The following is a 19,448-nucleotide window of genomic DNA, read 5'->3' on the forward strand; positions in this document are numbered from 1 at the left end:
CCCCCCCCCGGCCTTTGTAGCCCTGCTTCAGTGGTCTTTGGATTTGGTAAGACAAAAACTTGGTGGGACAGTTTTTGGTCTCGAAAGCCCATCTTTAGCTAACATTATTGTGCCTGATATCGAAGTGTAATGGGCAGTCCACAACTTCCCTTGACTTCAGTCAGCCATACAGTCTGGCTGCACTTCTCAGAAACTCACTTGTTTGCGGTCAGGGGGAAAATGAGAACTGGAGCCAAAATGCTGCTTTTTTTGTAGCCATTCAGCGGTGTATCTGAAACCTTTTTAAAACTGTTTGGCTGTTCCTTTAGTTTCCAGCTTTCTGGGATGGACCATTTCAAAGTACTGTTTATTCGAAATTTTAAATGTTATTTATTACTGGGCCCTGATATTTGGCAAGGTGATAACAGTTGGCTGGACTGCCAATTGAAGAAGGAAAAAGGAGCTGTTCTGTAACTGATTATTGATCCAGAAGGGGCACAGGCAGGGCAGGAGCAAGCCTGAGATTTTTATGAAATTGGACCATCTGCTATTGAGAAAGTGGAAGCTGAGTTAATTAGAATCAAGAGGGACATCAGAAATGCAGCTGCAGTTGTATATAACTTCTAAAAGGTAGTTTAAAAAAAAAAAAAAGCTACTTCCTATGGAACATTTGCTATTTATTGTCCTGAGAGAATATAGGGCACAGGGGAGGTGGGAGTCCTAAGCCACTAGCAGGATTTTGACTCTGCAAAACACGTTACATTTTTGGAGTATGATTAAATCAACAGTATGGCCAGCATCAAGATCTCAAGACTCAGGCCCCTAAAAATGATGCGATATGGCTCGACAAAAACTCAAATCACGAGTTTTTGTTGAAATAATGAATGCTGGGTTTTTTTTCTTCCTATTTCAAAGTCTTTACGGTGCACTTGATTCACATGCTAAATCCTTCCTTAAAAAGCTTAAGGCTAGAAACCTACTGCATATAAAAACTGGAAATGACCATGTGTCATGAGATTTGCAGTTGAATCATGAGCTGCCAAAACTGAATTAAACTTCTTGCACTGAATCTGCTTTGTTGTCTTTAATATACACTGATTCCAGGAAAGTAACCAGACGAAACATTCAGGGTGGTGTTTAATTCCCAAATATTGAAAGAATCACATAGTGAAACATTGCTGGAATGCAGAAGAATTCATTATGTTTTTAAGTGCAGTTTAGTAATGTGTCTGAATTCAGACAATGGAATTCTGTTTTCTTTCATATTATCATCTTCTGATTGTTCTCAGTTTGAGAACTAGAATAATTTTAGGCCTCATTTATCATTGACAGACTATTTGTTAACAAATCTGTTTCATTTTAATTAAATGATCACATTCTTGTTTCCCTGCCCCCCCTTGCAGTTAAATTATCTGTACATTTATTATAACTAATTTTCCCTTTCTTCCTTTTTTTTTAGGGCATTTTCCCAGAAACGTATATTTATTTAAAAGAAGCAACAGTAGAAGACAGAGGGTATGTTGGAGATGGTCTTGACATGTCATGTGGCTGGCAGAAATCAGTTAACTCAGTGTCATAGAAGAGTTTTAAAAAATGGAGATACAGCTTGTAGTGACTAGTGTTGGTGTACCTGGATCTGTCAGCCCCAAATCATTGTTGGAATATTTTCTACTTTTATCAAGGTATTGTGTATCTCAGGTCAGACATGTGTATGGAAGCAAAATACCACACTTGCAAGGATAAAAGTAGGTTCTGCTAGACATGTTAATAGCCAGCCAGCTCACTCAAGTTACACTATGCTCCTCTAGAGACTCCTATGAGTCATAACACACTCCTGCTTATAACCAAGTAGCCATCAAGAGAGTGTAGATTCCCTTCCGCCTTGGAAAGTGTTTAAAGAAATTGCTGTTAATCTGATTCTTACAGCCTACTCTCTGATTACTATAAGTGAGAGGAAAACAACACCAGCAGCAATAGGAAGTGACATTAGAAAATCATTTTTGAGCCTTGTAGCCAAATTACCATTGTAAGCAGAGATCTTTTAAACTGCATTGCTATGAAGAGAGGCAGACATTTGCCTACATGGAATTTAAATTTCTGGAGTAGATCTGGGGACTAAACACCCCCCCCCCCCCGCCTTTAAAATACATTTACAATGAAAAGGGTATAGAACATGAAACATGTTGGAGAAAACCATTAGAACCATTTACATCTGGCCATCTCTATGTGGTTACCCAAACCAGAAGTCAGTAATTTACACAAGGAAGGAAAAATAACATTCTTGGTCCCTATAAAATCAGCAAAATCCCTGGAACATGGGTTGGATACAATACCTCTTCCCAAATTTGTATTACCTTTACTTATATGAACTCTGGATAGTCTTGTTCTCAGTAGAAATATCTAGACTTAAACTCTTGGCATCAGTGACTTCCTGTGTCCACTCTCATGATACATTGCATGCAAAAAAGGTGGTATTTTTTAAATCAGTATTTGAATTTCTCACCTTTTTAATTTCATCACACATCTTTTTATATGGTTTCCTTCTTCCCTAGACAACATGAGACCGTGATTCCAAGCGAAGTGCCCCTTGTGCAAGAGCTCACTTCCACACTGAGAGAGTGGACAGTTATCTGGCACAAGCTGTATGTGGTAAGTGTTTTGTTTTTATTTGTTTGGTGTTTGTTCCAAGGAGAGAGAGAGAAAGGGGCAGCATCTCCCACTCCATTCAGGTGAATGTGGTGAAACACAAGCCACTGGAAGATTTTCAAAGGGTCTCATTATCATTTTGGGTCTGTGCCACCAACAATTTTGTTGAACATTTGTGCTGCTCAAGAACATGGGCTTCAGAGCTTTGTTTTGCTTTTTTTTTTTGCTGATGCCTAATGTAAAGTCCAGAGCTGCAAACAGCAATCTAATAGAGGCAGAGTTGTCTAAATGCTGGACTAACTAGACTCAGGAGACTGATTCAGTATTGCTAGACTTTAGTGTTCTACTAACTTGCTGTGTTATCTTGAGGCAGGGGTTTTTGTGCATGACATCTTTTATTGTGTGATCCTGAGTGAGTCACTTAGGTCCTGATTCAGCAAAGCACTTTAGCATGTGTAGGAGCCACATTGACTTCCATTAAAAAAAGGAGTTAAGTACTTCCTTAAATGCCATGTGGCAACCTGGTCTGTAATTTTCCTGTGCCTTGATTGTAAAGGTGACAAAAGGTACATAGCCTTGAAGTGATTTAGATGTGTTAAGACAATACTTGCAGCAAACCTTTGAGTTCTTCAGGAACAAGGTAACATAGAAGTGTAAAGTAGCATCATTATAAGATAGAACTGAAGCAGAGCAAGTGATTTATTGCTATCCGTTTCAAAACATGAATGAGCAAAGGTAAGACGGTGGCTCAGTCTGCAATGCAAAATTTTACTGTTCGTGAACAATTGAGTTGGATGATACAGCACTGACCCTGACTTAGCAGTCACGGTTGAGCAGGACAATCATAGTCAACTTTGTCAGCTGGTAAGACAACTTGCATGAGTCAGGCCTCAGCAGCATGAGTTAAGGTTCCTGTAGTGCCCATGGGTTATATATGTCTTAAGTAGGCAGAGTATTTCATAGAGTACAGCATGGGAGTCAAGACCTTAATTCAGGCATCAGTTCTCTCACTGGTGTACATATCTTTGTGCAAGTTGTTTAAACTTGTTAGGCTTCAAAGATGTGAGAGGGTAATGATTTTATCTACCTTTTTTTGGTGTGCTCCAAATATAGATGTGCGTGTTTGAACAGTTGCACAAAAGCACTAAATATTTCAACATATGAAATACAAATTTTTTTTAACATTTCCTTTTCAGGAACATCTGTCATTGCTGTTCTGATTTTTCTCCAGGGAAAAACACGTTCAATATTATTGATAAAATTAGACCCAGAAACTTCCAGTTGCTGTGTAAGGAAGAACCAGCTCCATAGCTTTCTGTTTCTCAGATGGCTCTTTTAACTTTCCTTAACTCACGTGGTCCTGGGTCCTGTAACCTGAAGGCAGGATAACAAAATATTTTTCATTAAGTCTCAGCTCAGTGCATCCTGTACTCAACAAACAGTCTTTCCAGAGAATAGCCAGTACATATTATTTTTCTCGTCAGATGATTGTGCGTCTCTGTCTCTCTGTGAAACTCTCCATATCTTTGTTTCCAGCTTAACAGGGCCATGCTCAAAGCTAGCCTCAACTGCCCTGTTATCAACCCTGTTTTTCCAGTGAAGCAGTATGCAAACTTGTCAGCTAAAGTAGAGAGCCTTCAACTTTGTCTCACATTGTGCCAGCCACTGTTTCCAAAACTGTTAACGTGGTTTAATCCAATCATTTTTTTTCCTGTAGTGATGCATATGACATGTATCATGTCTTGCTCAAGAAGAGGAATATGAGACGAGTGCAACCCCATGATTTTTCACTATCTCTGGGGGAATTCCACTGATATCAGTAGAGGTTTCTCCTCCCCTCCAGGACAGACTTAGCTTGTTATTTGCATTTATCTTTTTAAATCCAGCTTACTCTCTTCTCTTCCAGAGGTTCTGAAACTATTCCACATGGGAAATTTGCTAGTTTACAGGGAAATGGGAAGCATTGTGTTAGGACAGCAGCAAAACTGCTACTTGATCCTCCCTACATAACTTCAACAGGCTAAAAGGTGCAATTCGTGGTTTCAAGATGAAGTGGGCTTAAGCTGCCAGAGAGTAGCTGTCTCACCGAAGAATAGCTGTCTCACCAAAGAATAGTATCTAAAAAAAGCGCCAACACCCCCCACCCCCCACACGCACACACTTTTTGTATATGACCTTCCCGCATTCTCAGATTAAATTGCACCTCTTTTGTATAAGAAGTCCTAGATTTGGAGTTGAGAATGAATGACTTCCTTTCACAGTTGAATACGAAGATAGATTAAAAACACTCAAATTTAATTTTACTTTGGTCATTGGTTATTTCAGGTGACATACTGTGTGTTCTGAGACTGTAATTAAGATGAGAAAATAGTTTTAAATTAGCTCCAAACGTTTTGTTTAAGCAGAGCAAGCTTTTCTTATTCAATATTTTACCCAACCATAAGTGCATGTTATGGAACCACAAGAATTTGTTCCACCCTTTTAGTTCAATGAGAGGCAAAATGTGACGTAATTCCTGTGCAGATAGTTGGTTTTGTTCCTGGCTTTTTCTTCTGAATAACTGTCAGGTTATAGCCTAAGAATCTGTTAGGAAAAAAACAATCAGAAACAATCTTCAGTCTGACTTTATTTTGTCTGCATCAATCTTAAAATAGACTTGGAAAATTTTGTGGTTTCAAATGGACTGAGGTTTTTATTTTTAATTCCTGTAGTATTAGGAAAACATGAAGGGAGGAAGAAGGTATGTGGGGAGTGAGAGGAAACCAAAGGGATTTCTTTTGGCAGTGTTTCATTTCAATTTTGTTAATTCTGTAAATTGCAGCAAGAATTGCACCAATGGATTTGTATTCACTATGAAAGATTAAAGATTTGTTCTTAGCTCAGATTAGCTAACTCAAATTAACTGATTTGAGTTAAAGGAGGCATGAAGGCTGCTCAGGCTTTAACTCTGGTTAGTGACTTGACTTCTGCCCCAGCCTTCAGCCTTGAGCTGCTGATTTGAGTTCATTTGTCTTCTAATCCAAGTTAAGAATACAATTTCTTTTCCAGAAGAAATTGTATTGAATGTCTACAGCATTATCTGAGTTAGAAAACAAACCTCTGCATTCTGCTTGGGAATCTAGCATTGATTGTGAGCATTCAAAATCCACTTTTCTTTAGTTTGTAAAACTGGGAACAGTATAACATAGCAGTGATGATGGGAACTGGATAGTTCTTACCACAGTGGAACTCTGCTCCATTGTATCAGTGCGTTGGCCTCACTAAGGGAGCTTCTTGTAAGCGACAGATGAAGCCCTGGGAAACCATGCTGAGGACCTTGAAATTAGCTGATTTTAGTGAGATTGGGGGTGTACAGAAGTGAGCAAACCTAGATTACAGTAGAGGTACTGGGGAAGTTATTTTGCCCACAGAAAATGTCTGTCCATCTGTCTTCACCACCAAAATAAAAAGGGTTGAAGAATTTGAATAATGTTTTTTGCCCTGTTTATAAATAAAGCAGAACACTGAAATTATTCCAGGAGTTGTGGAAAGAGACACTTGGAGAGAGCTTGACCTCTTTTAAAAAATAATTTGTTTTGCGATACGTTTTGTTGGCTATTGCCCTCCCACGTTTTTAGCATTCACTGACCAAAAATGTGTTGACAGACACTGCACTTGCATTGACACTCAGGAGGTGTTGTTCTGTGGACTTCAGTGTAGCAAAATTGGGCCTTTACCCTTGTACTGAGAGAGATGTTTCTGTTCTATGTACCTGAGTACAGCTTGGGTTGATATTTTAAGTCCCTACCTTTTATAAATAGGTTTCATGCCAATAACCAGAAAATTCTTCATTAAGCAACTCAACTTGCTTAAGTTTAATGAAAGATCTTGTATTACTTCACCCTTTTCCGGTATAGCAAAGTAGTGATATATTAGAGTACATGTCAATATAGAAATAATTATTTGAGAACTGAAGTGTGACTAGATGCAGCTTATTCATTTGTATTCTGTGTGTGGGGAAATACCTGTTGAGTTGAGAGTTCTTCTAGTAGATCTAGATCAATGAGTTTTTATGTATTTCTTTGAAGACTAATCATTCTGCCCTCTGGAGAGTTTTCTACATAGAGCAAACCTAAATTGTATGCCTGTCGTTGCTGTTTGTTATAAACTCATGTTAGCACAGTTTGAGGTATATATTGTTCTCTGGATAAGGAACTGGAAAAAGGTCAAAACCTGACTCTGCCATGGACTTCTTCTGTGACCTTGGATAGATCCCTTAATTACCCACCCTCACTTAATCTTGGATCCCTAGTCTGTAAAATTAGATTGCCTGTGCTTCCTGACATTGTGGGAGTTTGGGCAACCTACGTTTATTGTTTGGGGGAGACAGTGGTAAGCTCCACAGAAAGTTCTGTAAATATAATGTATCATTGTCGGTGGGTTCTCACATGGCTGCCAGTCATCGGGGATCCGGGTTTGCCGTTTCCTACGGGGGAAAAAAAAAGAGTAAAATGTGGACTTCCCTCTGTGCCCAGAGGAAAATGTGCATTGCTCAGTTTAGTGGAGAAACACACGGATTTTGCACTTTTTGCAAAGAGCTCTCTGCAGGCTGGCAGAGGTCCACCCCACAAGGGGCTGGGGGGAGCTGGAGGAGGGCTGTGAGGCAGAGGCCACCCTGTACATGTATTTGCACATGGCCTCCAGGCAGCCTGGAGAGCAGCTGCTGTAGGCAAGTGGGGGTGGGGGGCAGAATAGGGATGGAGGGAGGGAGGAAGTTGGGCAGGACTGGGGTTGCTGCCCAGCTGGGCAGTGCATGGGGCTTGGGGCCTGGAGCTGCAATGTGTGGCTGCAAGGCCCTGGCGGGGAGTGAAATGGGCTTGTCCCGGGGGGGAGGAGGAGGGAGGGCTGGCATGGTTCTTTGGGGGCATGGGTCCCCCCTGCTCTCCCAGGAGTGTGTGCAGTGGCGGGGAGCCAGCCCCACCCGCACTGCCTGAGCCTGCAGCAGCGGGGGAGCCGGGCTCCACTACACTGCAGCAGCCGCTGCCTCCTGCAGGAGGGCAGGGAGCTGCGGACCTGGTTTCCTGGCTCTGTAGCCCTTGCATCTGGGGGCCTCTCTGGCAGGGCTGGGGGGGCAGGGGCTGTGGGTGGGGGGCAATGAGCATGAGCAGAGATGGGGGAGTGAGGGGAATGATTGGGGCCAGGGAGCTGGGGGGAGGGTGAGGGGAATGAGCAGGGCCAAGGGGCTGTGGGGAGGGAGCAAGGGGCACCAGCAGGGCCAAGGGGCTATGGGGGGCTTTTCATTTTAATCACGCATTTTGGGGGTTTTATTGGAGTATTTGTGCTTTTTCTTTTTTTTTATCAGGGAAAACCAGGATCTCTGGTCATCAGCAAGCTTGGACTTTCAGTTACTGTTTAAAATTTGTGTATATTGCAGATGACTCTATGCATCAATGCTCCTAAATGTACTAATACTGAAAATACTGTAGACAGAGCAAAAGAGTGGCTTATATCCCTTGTGTTCATTAGGTTGGGGCAGAATGGGGAAATGATAGAAATGGGGCCCTTTTCCTGCTGCCTGGAATATTGGGCAGGCATAGCTAAGCATGAATGGTATGAATGCTGAGGATCTTTATCCATTTTGCAATTGATTCCACTGGGAGCTTTGCTTTTTTTTTTTTTTTTTTTCTTATGGTGAGCCCTGTTCTCATCTTGATAATTAAATAGGGAATCTTAATCCCACATTTAAACTCAAGTAGCTCTTAGTCAGGTAGCTGCCGATTTTATGTCCTAAATCAGCAATTTAGATGCCATGCTAAAGTATCTGAATTTAGAAAGCAATTATATATTTGGATGGGTGGGTGCATGCCTGGAAAAGAAAGGTGGAAAGAAGTGGCTGCTATTTAAATAGCAAAGACCCATGTTGTGTGTCCTTGAAACCAGTACTGTACTAGGATTCAAATGAGCCACGTTTCTGGACTATTCAGAACTGAAAAGTTGGTTGTCTGATAATGGATGCTTTGATCTTGCCAGCATTTCAGCAGAGGCATAAGGTAATATTTGCTTTTTATATTAATTTCAGCGCTCTTGCTTGGGGAGTCGTTGACTGTGATGTGTCAGTTAGATTTGGGAGTGGCTTGCCAGGAATAATTTAAAGAATGTAAAGTTGAAATTGCTTTTCCAAAATCACGTGGCTCTCCCTACCCCAAGGGAGTTGGTTTTATATGAATTGAAACAGAAAGTAGGATTAGAAAAGATTGACTGCTGTCCTTGTGCTCTTTGTTCAGGACTTGGCATGTTTGCTTGATGTGGCTATGCATAAAACAATTATCCCCATGAGTTTACCACATCTTAAGGAAAACAAAAGAATTAAGAGGATATTTTTTAATGTGCTTGCATATTCAGTGGATTATAAACCACAGTTAGAGTTTATTAAACATTGGCAATAGTCGTTTTAAAAGGAAACATTGGATACTGAGGTAATAGGAGAACATGGATTTAGTGTAAACCCAGGGTTGGGCAATTATTTGGACTGGAAGGTAACTTAGGGAGTTTTGCTGAACTATTGCAGGCCAGGTCAGCACTCCTCCCTCCCCCCAACAACAGCTCACCTCAACTCCCTAAGTGGCTCTGCTGTGCACTCAGCTAGATGTCTGGGATGGGGCCAGGGGCAGGTGGGGAGACATCTAGGAGCAGGATGGGTGGGTAGGCAGGTTCGCATCTGGGATCATAGGGCCATGACAACATGGAACTGCGATCCTAAGGTTTCCATGGAGACCAGTTGGGACCCATGTGGGCAGCGTGCATGATGAGGCTGACGGGATGGGGTGGCAGACAGGTGGGTGGGGAGCTGTGCCCAAGAGTGGGATGGGCAGGCGGAGTCAGGGCCAGGATGGCAGGGCAGTGACAGTGGGGCCCAGGGCACAGCTGTGATCTCCCCACATGCCCCTGCCTCTGGAACCAGCACCCATTGCAGGGATGTGTGGGCTGCAAATTGCAGCTCTGTCCTGGGTCGCAGCCCCACGCTGTCACAGCCCCGTGATCCTGCTGGTTCTAGCATACGCCGTTTCTTGCCGGCCTGTGGCCCCATCCCATCTACCCAGCCACATTCCCTTCCTGTACAGGTCCTGCCCCTGGCAGTGGGGGTGTGTGGGGCGGGGGGTGGCCAGGGTGCCTGAGCAGCAGGGCCTGGTCTGGTGGTGGGAGTGGGAGCTGGAAGGAACTGCCATTGCTAGAAAGTGAGCCTGGATGCCCTGCTACCCCGCCACCCCAGCCCTCCTGCACATCCAGGATGGTAGAACCAGCCGCATGTGCCATGGCCTGGGCTGCTTCCCACGTCTGGGTTGGGTGGGGCTAAGGGACCTGCCATGGGCCGGACACCCTTGGTGAGCTAGATCTGGCCCACGGGCCATATTTTGCCCACCCTTGACATAAACTGAAACAGTAGCACCTTGATTATATTTGTCTTGACAACTTTTCATGGAGTACACATTAAGATTTTCATGTCTGCATCTTTTTATATTGCTCATTAAACCATTGAGCAAAAAGGAAGTTCGAACAGCTACTTCCAGTCTGCTCTAAACCCATATCCATATACTCCTTCCATGGGTTTGTTAAATTATTGTTAGTTCTTGTTAAATTATTGTTAGTTCATTTTATTAATAAGGTTCCTGTCAAACCTTCTTACTAAAGTTCTTCCTCATGTGATTGGTTACATCTGCACCTTAGATCAGCTTTCTCTAGTGACAAACTTGCAGAAAGCAAATCTAGGTAGGACAGCCAGCAGTTCCAGCAGAATCTGCACAACCTTTAATAGCTGTAAATGTGCTGCGATCGGCTGGGGAAGGGAACTGAGCCCAGCTGAGTTCCCTCCCCAGTGCTACAATCTGCCGAGCTGAGCTGAGTTCCCTTCCCCAGCTCCCCGGTCCCAGGTGGCAGCGCCCAGCCTCCCTCCCTCATCTGGCAGGCAGATCAGGGGCCCGCAACCCCAGGAGGACTGGCACAGCCCCCATAGCCCTCCCGGGGTTGCGGGTCCCCGATCTGCCTGCTGGATGAGAGAGGCTGTTTCAAGCTTCCCCATTATAGCCTATGGGTGAAACGTCAAAACAGTGATGTTGTTTTGATGAAAAGAAACAGAACAGCAGTTTCAAAACGAAATGCTGTTTCGTCAAAACCTTGAAACACAAGTCGAAATGGAATGGTGCCATTTTGCATAGCTCCAGTTAGCATGTAGCAATAAGCTCTGGCGCAGTTTGCACCAGAGTTTATTTTTCCTGGGCGCAGCATTTGCACAGTCTGGGGGGTCAGCCTGCCAGCCTGGGGCTGCTTCGCCCTGGCTCAGTGTGCTGCAGAGGGGCTGGCTGGGGCACAAGAATGCTATGGTGTGGGGCTAGTCAGCAGGCAGCCCCCACACTAGCACCCTCATGCCTCAGCCAGCCCCTGTCACCGTCTACACACGTGTTTCAGTGCACACAACTACTCTGCTGTAAGAGAGTACTTGTCCCAGCCAGTGCTGTCCTACAGCGAAGGGAATTAATTTACTGCGCCCTAATACAGGCGCACGTGTAGACGGTGATGTGTTACTGTGGAGCTAATTGGTCTGCTCCACAGCAAAAGAAATGTGTAGATGCATCCATAGTAAACAAGAGTTTGTACTCTCTTGTTATGCTTAGTGGCATTTAGGTAGACCCCTTGTCTTCACAGAGTCACTTCTTAATTTCAACCTAAGTCTGCATGAGCCCTCCAGTCCAACTATGTGTTATCAGTGGCAGAATAAGAGCCTTGAAAGGTACTGTAATGATGACCAGCCTAACAGTGTGGCCCTGACTCATGTTTTCCCCCTGTATTTCTTTTTCGATTGAGTGGACTTCAAGAATCTTAGTGGACAGGACCAAACGGACAGGCAGACATGGAAATGAAGTGTGTGGATGCAGTTCATTCAGTTAGTGTGCTGGCTTCAAAATGGAGCTGCTAATGCTGTAAGCAGGGGTTCTAATTAATCACTTTGTTAGTGGTTTACTCTGACAATAAATTAAAAAGGATTTTTTTTTGTTTAAAATACCAAAGAGGTTGAAAATTTGTTATTTAGCTTGGTGCAAGTAGGGGATATAAGTAGCAGTTAAAAGGATGAAATAAGGGGAAGGAAAGTTGCAAGCTGAATATGTGGGTTTTAATGCATTAATTCTTAGCAGTAGGTGTTCCATCATGGCTTTCATACTGATTTCAGTAGCACTTTGAGACTCCAGACACAAGTGAGGCCATGTGATATTGCAGCAACCATATAAATTGAGTGAGAAATGATCCCAACTCCAAAGAGGTTGTTATCTAACTGGATAAGACATGTGGAGGAAGGGAAGGGAAATGGAGACACCAGGCAAGAAAATGACTTGCCCAAGGTCACATAGCAGTTCTGTGGCAGAGGCAGGCATCTGCGGCTGTTCTGAGTCCTTATCTGGTGCCCACACTTCTGGACTGTACCTGCTATCTCTAACAATCTGTTTGCTCTCTTTCTTGAAAGCTTCCATCACAGTAGTCTGTGGGTATTGAAAAATAGCAGAAATAAACTCTGGCAAGGAGACTTGTATGGAAAATGTTCTTAGGGAACTGATGTAAATCTCAACACTTGGTGCATTTAAATGTATACAAGGACAAAAAGCTGGAGGAGATCTGTCAGTACCATTCTTGCTATGTCACTGTGGATATAGGAAGTGGCTTAGCAGGTATTTCCTTTGCTTAAATAGGGTTTCTGTGATAGATTCAACTGTGTCACCTTTTGGAAAACTTGAGTGCATGTTTTTTCAGTATGTAACAATCCTGGAATTGTTATCTGCTTTTCCCCTTTAGGACAACAAGACAACACAGTTTCGGCATGTTCAGCAAATGACCTATAGCCTAATAGAGTGGAGGTCACAGATACTGTCTGGGACTCTTCCCAAAGATGAACTGGCAGAACTCAAGAAGAAAGTCACTGCTAAAATAGATTATGGCAACAGGTAAACTCAGTTCAGTATTCCATGTAAACCAAATCTCAGCTCAGGATTCTGAAACTGGGATTCCTGGAAAAGCTTCTGTGATTCTTACTAATCAGATGATAACTCCTGCATCTCTTGCTAAAGCAGGCAATGAAAGCTGCATGTCTGAGAATCAGATCATGGAGTCTTACTTGAGGCAGTAGTTTACTGCAAAGGCTTAGTGGCATTTCAATAATGTGTCAAAGTTTCATTCTAAATTCTGTAATTAAATCCATTTATTATATGTGTTTAGCAGATTTGTAATCTCAGGGTTGACGTCCAACCCAGTCACCTTTATTCATATTAATACTTATCTTTTACTCTCCTTGTTGACTCTTCATTCAAGTAAATGTGGAAGGGCTGGGGCCATCAGGGTTCTGTTGCTTAGGTGCTGGCTGTATTTGGTTAAGATAACAGATGATGTGAGCCAATGGATAGAGCACTGGAGAAGGATTTGAAAGTCTGCATTCTGCTCTGGACTCTGGGAAAGCCTCTTTTCCCTTCTACCTTCCATCACTCATGCCTGTTTGGATAGAAAGCTGCCCAGAGCAGGAACAGTCTTTTCCTTTGTGTACATGCAGAGTATGGCACAATGAGGTCCTGGTCTTGGTTAGAGTCTCAAGGTACTGCCATAATAGAAACACTAAAAGGAAAAGGGAACCTAGATCTTTTGACCTCAAGAGTCCCAAATGACGAGTTTGCCAGATCAAGCTTTAATCCCTTAAACCCAAGTTCTTCTATGAATCTTGATGCTGTTTAACAGAGAATATATTCTGGGAGTGTCCACCAACCCCCCTCTACCTCACCATCTTTAATTAAGTGCACTGTGGCCCCAGAAAGCAGTTTGAGGTTGACTGATTTTTCATTGATGTGGATGTTTTACAGCAGGGCAAAGTAGGTATCAAAACAAGTCAGTGATCATTTAAATATGCTTTTTTTCCTAATGCAAATGACTGTACAAAGGCAGTCCTGAATCAATTTCTAGCTGGCTGTTCCAAGAAAAGGTGATGGTTATTGTTTTTTAGCCCCCATCAAAATATCCCTACTTTGTTGAGAAGGGAGTTAGCAGCTTGCATTTCATAAGCCTACACTGTCCTTCTTTTGGCAAAAAACCTCACCTGTCTTAATCTTGCTGAAATGCTGGCACTAGGACTGCATCTCCCAGGGAGCATGATTTGTGCCTGGGTTGCCCAGGGCCAAGATTTAGATTCAAGTCAGGAACTAAACTGCTTCATTAGCATGTTAAGCAACACAGCTCTGTAGATGGCCAAAGCAGTCTTTCATTGGTTTGTACAGAACAAGAATTGTCTCCCTGGCTCATTTATCTACCTGTCAAACCTCATTCAGGTCAAATAAGTTAATTAAGAAGATATTTTAAAGCAGAGTTGAAAAATTAACCACTTAACCTTTTTATAGAACTTGAGATTTAGTGGATGCATAGATATTTCAGTTTTTAAAATATGCGTAAATTTGAATCTAAGGAGTCTCACGTTAGTTAGATTAATTTATTAGTTCAATTTATTCTGTAGAAATTTTATTTTTTGAGAGGGGGAGGAAGGGGGGCACTGGGCCAGTGTTTATTGTCATTAAAACAGCATATGAGACTGGAAGGACTGGGACTTAAATATTTCTTATCTAGCTACTAGGTTCAGTCTTCAGTTTGATATCTATAGTTTACACAGTTTAAGACTCTTGAGGCCCTGTCTGGGCTTGACGTTTAGGTCTTGTTGAAAGTTAGTTGTTCCTTTGAGGATGATTTCAATGCACACCGTTAAATCAGCCTATGTTTGTGCTTCAAGTCAAGCAGTGAAAGGCTAGGGACCCCGCAGGTTTTCTAATTTTAAAGTCAAATGTGTCAGAGCATTTATATTAATGTTGGTGTGGACAGGGATTACAGTTCCCAAGAATGGGACATGGAAGATGTGAACACTTCCTTTTGAAGTGCAGCATATTCTTTTCCCTTGTCAGTAGAATAGGAAAAAAAAACTTGGTAAAATGGGCTCCTCTAATTGCCTTTGTAGCTACTGAGATATTCTCGTGGGTAGTTCCATACGTATGTCCTTCAGGTATAACGTCTCTGTTTTTTGGGTTACATCTCCAGTGGCCGGAGCAGGTATGGAGAGTCTAGATTCAAGTCTGTGCTCTGGCGTGCAGGAATCCCTCATCATTCCACATAAAAACCAAATCCCAAAGCACTGCATTGCTTCAGTCTACCCTTGCTCCTAATCTGTCTTCAGATGATGTGTAGAAAACTGTAGTACAGCTGAGGATGTAGGCCTGAGGTTGTGGATCCCATGATGGGACCTTCAGAGTTGGAACAAAAAAACAATGATGCTAACAGCAGGAGATTGTTAAAGAGTGACCCCATATGGTTCTTCTACCTGTTTATCTTCCTTGTTGTTGCAGAGTGCGCCATTAGTTCTTTAAACTACCCACTCTCATTTAGAATGGGAAGAAAAGCTGTGTCAAGGTTTTACATTCCTTTACATTAAAACCACTCTTGATTACAGTTGCTTCCAGTTTACCTTATCTTTTCTGTGCCTCTTATATCTTGGATGCCACACAGGATCCTAGGGTTGGATTTGGTGGTGCGAGATGACAATGGAAACATCCTGGACCCAGATGAAACTAGTACTATCACCCTCTTCAAGTCCCATGAGACTGCATCCAAAAGGATTGATGAGAGGATCCAAGAAGAGAAAGTATGAGTTCATAGGCAACTTTGAAAATCTCAGGCAAAATGTGGTTACCTCCTTTCCAAAGCGTGTACTTTATAGCAACTATGTAGGGTCATCTTTTAAAAAATGCCTAGATGTATTCAGTTCCTAAGTCCCATTTTAAAAGGGAAATCTTTGAAAAGAGAGCTTAAATCCCTTTGACTTGAACCATCAGTTATTTTATAAAATACTGTTGTTCTGAGCTTTTCGTAAAGACTGCTGTTTTGATTTAACTCTTCTCCTTGTACCTGTATGTTTCTCATGAACTTTTATAGTACTTTTGGGGTATTGAACATGCATGTACCTGTGTCCCATATGGATATGCACTATTGTAGGATCAATGTGAATTGAACCCTAGCACCAAGTTTATTGCACTGTGTTAGCCTGTTGGTAATTATATTTTTATTATTTCTGGATATGCACTTTCTTTTCTGATTCATCTTTCTTTGCAGTCAGTGCAACAGAATTTGGACTTACGGGGGAAGCCTGTATTTAGTACAACACACACATACAGTCTCTATGTAAACTTCAAGAACTTTGTCTGCAACGTTGGTGAAGATGCAGAATTGCTTATGAGCCTATATGATCCTGACCAATCCAAATTTATCAGGTAGTTTGCTGCTGAGCCCCCAAGTTCCCTAATGTTTTTTAAGTCATCACAGTGGTCCATCTGATGAGGAGATAAATGAATTAGTGGCACTGGGATTTTTTCCCTTGCATTTGGTTAGCATATCTCCAATAGTCTGAACATAGGTTATTTCATTTCAGCTGAGACAGCCAAGATCCTGAGATCAGATACTACTTAAAAATCCCTCCGTACAATTTTTTAAATTGGAGGTGCATATACGCTGGTGTCTTGGCCATGCTCCAGCTTGTCTCTTTCCGCTTTTAAGTCCTCTTATAGTTTCCCTTTAGATTTAATGCGTTTGATTTGGTTCCTGACTTTAAATAGTGTCGAAGAGGGTACCCAAGAAGTAGGTATATTTCACTGAGGTGTCAAATAACTTTTTAAGTATAATTTATGAATCTTTTGGAGAGAGAGGGTTTGAGATTAAAATTTTAAAATGAGCCCAGATGTCTTAACTGCTTTTGAATAGTATACCCATGCACATGGCATAAGAAGCTAATTTTATTTACTCTATTTATAGTGAAAATTACCTCATTCGTTGGGGCAGCAATGGGATGCCAAAGGAAATTGAGAAACTTAATAATCTCCAAGCAGTTTTTACAGTAAGTCCTATTTGTAAGCTGGAAATTCCCAGCACCTAGAGTCACTTATCCTAATCTTTATTGCTGTTGTTTTATTTCATCCAGGAAGTCCCAGGCAGAATTTTGCTAAGCATGTATAAATATCAAAATAATTATTTCCCTCCTACCCCCTTTTATTCTTTGATGGATGCTGTATAAATACCAAGACTCTTGCACAGTTTTGTTTGGAAGTCTTTTGTATCTTGCAGATGTTGATAGGCTTTCCAAGATGAGATGGGTCTACCTGTCAGTAAACAAACAGGAAAATTTCTGAGCAAAGCAAGTGGCATAATGAACCTGTGTTTTTGCTTTGTATGCCTTACAGACAAAGTTAGGTCACCAAGTGATTCAGAAGTAACTGGTAAATTTAGAGACCTGCATGAGATATCATAATTATAGGTGTTTGACTGCAAAAAATGGCAAAGCATATGCCCTGAGGAAACTTAACCACTTTAAGATGTCTGAGAATTGCAAGTTATTTGGTTATCTTTGTTGGGCATGAGGCCTATTGCGTTTCTCCGTGGTGTGTTAGAAATGGAGACAGAAGTTTCTTTAACCACTATAAGACTGGCAAGGTGATAGGGTAAATCAGCAAAGAGATGACCAACTACAGGAGAGATGACTTCTGATATGTTACAGATTCTTGAAGAAATGAGAGTATTGGTGATAGTCAACGTGTTAAAATGAGCAACTCCAAGCTGTGCTTTCAAAAAATGTATGCGTGCCCTTTGTGCTCACTCAGAAAACATTTGCTCATCCTAGTCACGTGTGTATGCAAATGGCCATGCTGCAGACCCAGATATTTTGTGGGACAAGGTGGCATACATGACTTGTTTGAATAACTGGCATCTCATAGATGATTTGCAGTATCCACATGTGAAAATATTCCATATCGTTTTTCTGAATAGTTGCCTGAGGTCTTTGTCAAGGTATGTTTATTTGGAAAGGATGATTTCATTGGGCATTTGGGGCTTCTGAAACGTTGCAAGTCTCACTAGGCACTGACCTGTCTCTTCACATGCCTGAATATACCTAAAAACCTGGCCCCAAGAGCCTCATGTGTTGTGTTGTTTTTCAACTGAATGCTTCCATTTAGAAAGAGTTGAATATGAATGGATCATTGGGGTTTTTTGGGAGGTTGGTGGTATTTATGAACCCGTATTTTGCTCTTGGACATGGATTTGTACAGACACTTACCTGTGGCCAGCTAGATAATATAAAATCACTTATAACATGCTGTTAATGAAAGGATATTACTTAAAAATTAATTATTGGTGGCATGTTCAAACTAGATAAGAGATCAGCATAGGCAGAAACTACCCTGTTGTTAATAGTGTTTTAGCAATAATATCATTTTTATCATTTGCAACATCACTTCTGAAAACTTTTATCAAAGAATAAGGTGGCATTTGGAGATTCCTATGTTGAAATTGGTATTTTTTGTTTTGTTTTTGTTTTAAACAGTATATTTGCCCAAATAGGCTATTTACAAAGGAACCATTTCACTTTCTTGTAACAAATAGGTTTCCTACCTCATGTGCATGTGACTTCACTTGATGGTCAAAAAATAATGTAAATCAACAATAACCTCTTTATTCTTTTGCCACATTGATAACCAGCTGGACTTTGTTTTCTCTGTTTTAAAATGGTATCTAGGACTTGAGCAGTTCTGACTTGATCAGGCCTAAGATCAGTCTGGTGTGTCAGATTGTGAGAGTGGGGCATATGGAACTAAAAGATGGGAAGAAACACACCTGTGGGCTCCGGAGACCATTTGGTGTTGCAGGTATGAGACTCTGACAGATGATGACCTGCAAAATGTTTTAGTTGTAAGAACACGCTCTGTGGGTACTCGTGGCACATGGATTGTATTCTTGGCCATGCCACTGACAGGAAAAGTCAGGAATGTTTCAGTGTTACTCCCCTTTTATAAAATGGGGATGAGGATATCAACCTGTCATTGGAAAGTGCTTTGAGATCTACAAACAAAAGATGCTTCATGAGATGTAAGCATTATTACTGTTCATGATTTATTTAGCCTGATTTGGTTTTACTGCCTAGTTCTTATCCTTTTGGGTCCCTGTAAAGCAGTGGTGTCCCATTCTGTTTTCAATCCTTGTTAGAGACATTTTTTCCTGACTAAAAGAACACATTTTTCAAAAGAGCCTTAGTAAATTAGGCCAGGAGCTGACCACATATGCCCTATGAAGCCACTGGATCTGGCCCATGGAGCTGGAGAACTTGGCCTGTGCTGGGGCTGGGCAGTGAGGAGTTGCACAGAGGCTGGGAAGCTTCCAGCTATGCCTGTGCTATTGCCACTTCTCTGTCCCCACCCTGCCTCCCTCTTCTTCCCCTCCAGCTGTGGCCCCTGTCATGGGAGCAGGAAAAGTCCCCTGTGACCAGCACACCACCAAAGCCATTCGGCTCATGGCAGACCAGAGCTGGTTTTTTTGGTTTGTGGTTTGTAAAAGTTGCAGCTGCTGAATTAGACAGGCAATTCCTATTGCATTAGGCACTGAACTTCCTCAGTTGCCTTTGAAAATTCTAGTCTGAAATCACAAGGCTCCTATACATATGCAGAGGGGCTGCTCTGACGCACTGTAACTGCAGTGCGTTGGAGCAGACTCAATCGAGCCTGCTGGAGCGTGGCAATTATTGCACTCTGGCAGACTCCAGTGTTGCGTGTATTAGCATTCCTATGCTGAAAAATGGCAACAGGACCCTTTTAAATTAGAACTCGTTCAACAAGCTTTAGTTCAAAGCCCCCTGCTGCCATTTTTCAGTGTGGAGACACTAATACATGTGATGCTCTGGGTGATTTAATTAGCATGGCTCTCAGAACTGCACTAATTAAAGCCCCCCCCCCCCCCCC

General features: G+C 42.1%; 1 protein-coding gene across 1 annotated transcript in view; it reads left to right on the plus strand.

The window, feature by feature from the left end:
- DOCK5 (dedicator of cytokinesis 5) overlaps positions 1–19,448 on the plus strand; it is a 128,171-nt gene that overhangs the window by 49,996 nt on the left and 58,727 nt on the right. Inside the window, exons 4-10 of the mRNA XM_006028706.3 lie at positions 1,439–1,494; positions 2,532–2,628; positions 12,445–12,593; positions 15,178–15,313; positions 15,781–15,938; positions 16,477–16,558; positions 18,233–18,362. Of these exons, the coding sequence (XP_006028768.1) occupies positions 1,439–1,494; positions 2,532–2,628; positions 12,445–12,593; positions 15,178–15,313; positions 15,781–15,938; positions 16,477–16,558; positions 18,233–18,362 (808 nt within the window). The remainder of the gene's footprint in view (positions 1–1,438; positions 1,495–2,531; positions 2,629–12,444; positions 12,594–15,177; positions 15,314–15,780; positions 15,939–16,476; positions 16,559–18,232; positions 18,363–19,448) is intronic.

The sequence above is a fragment of the Alligator sinensis genome, unplaced genomic scaffold (genome assembly GCF_000455745.1).
Source record: "Alligator sinensis unplaced genomic scaffold, ASM45574v1 scaffold685_1, whole genome shotgun sequence".
Taxonomy (NCBI): Eukaryota; Metazoa; Chordata; order Crocodylia; family Alligatoridae; genus Alligator; species Alligator sinensis.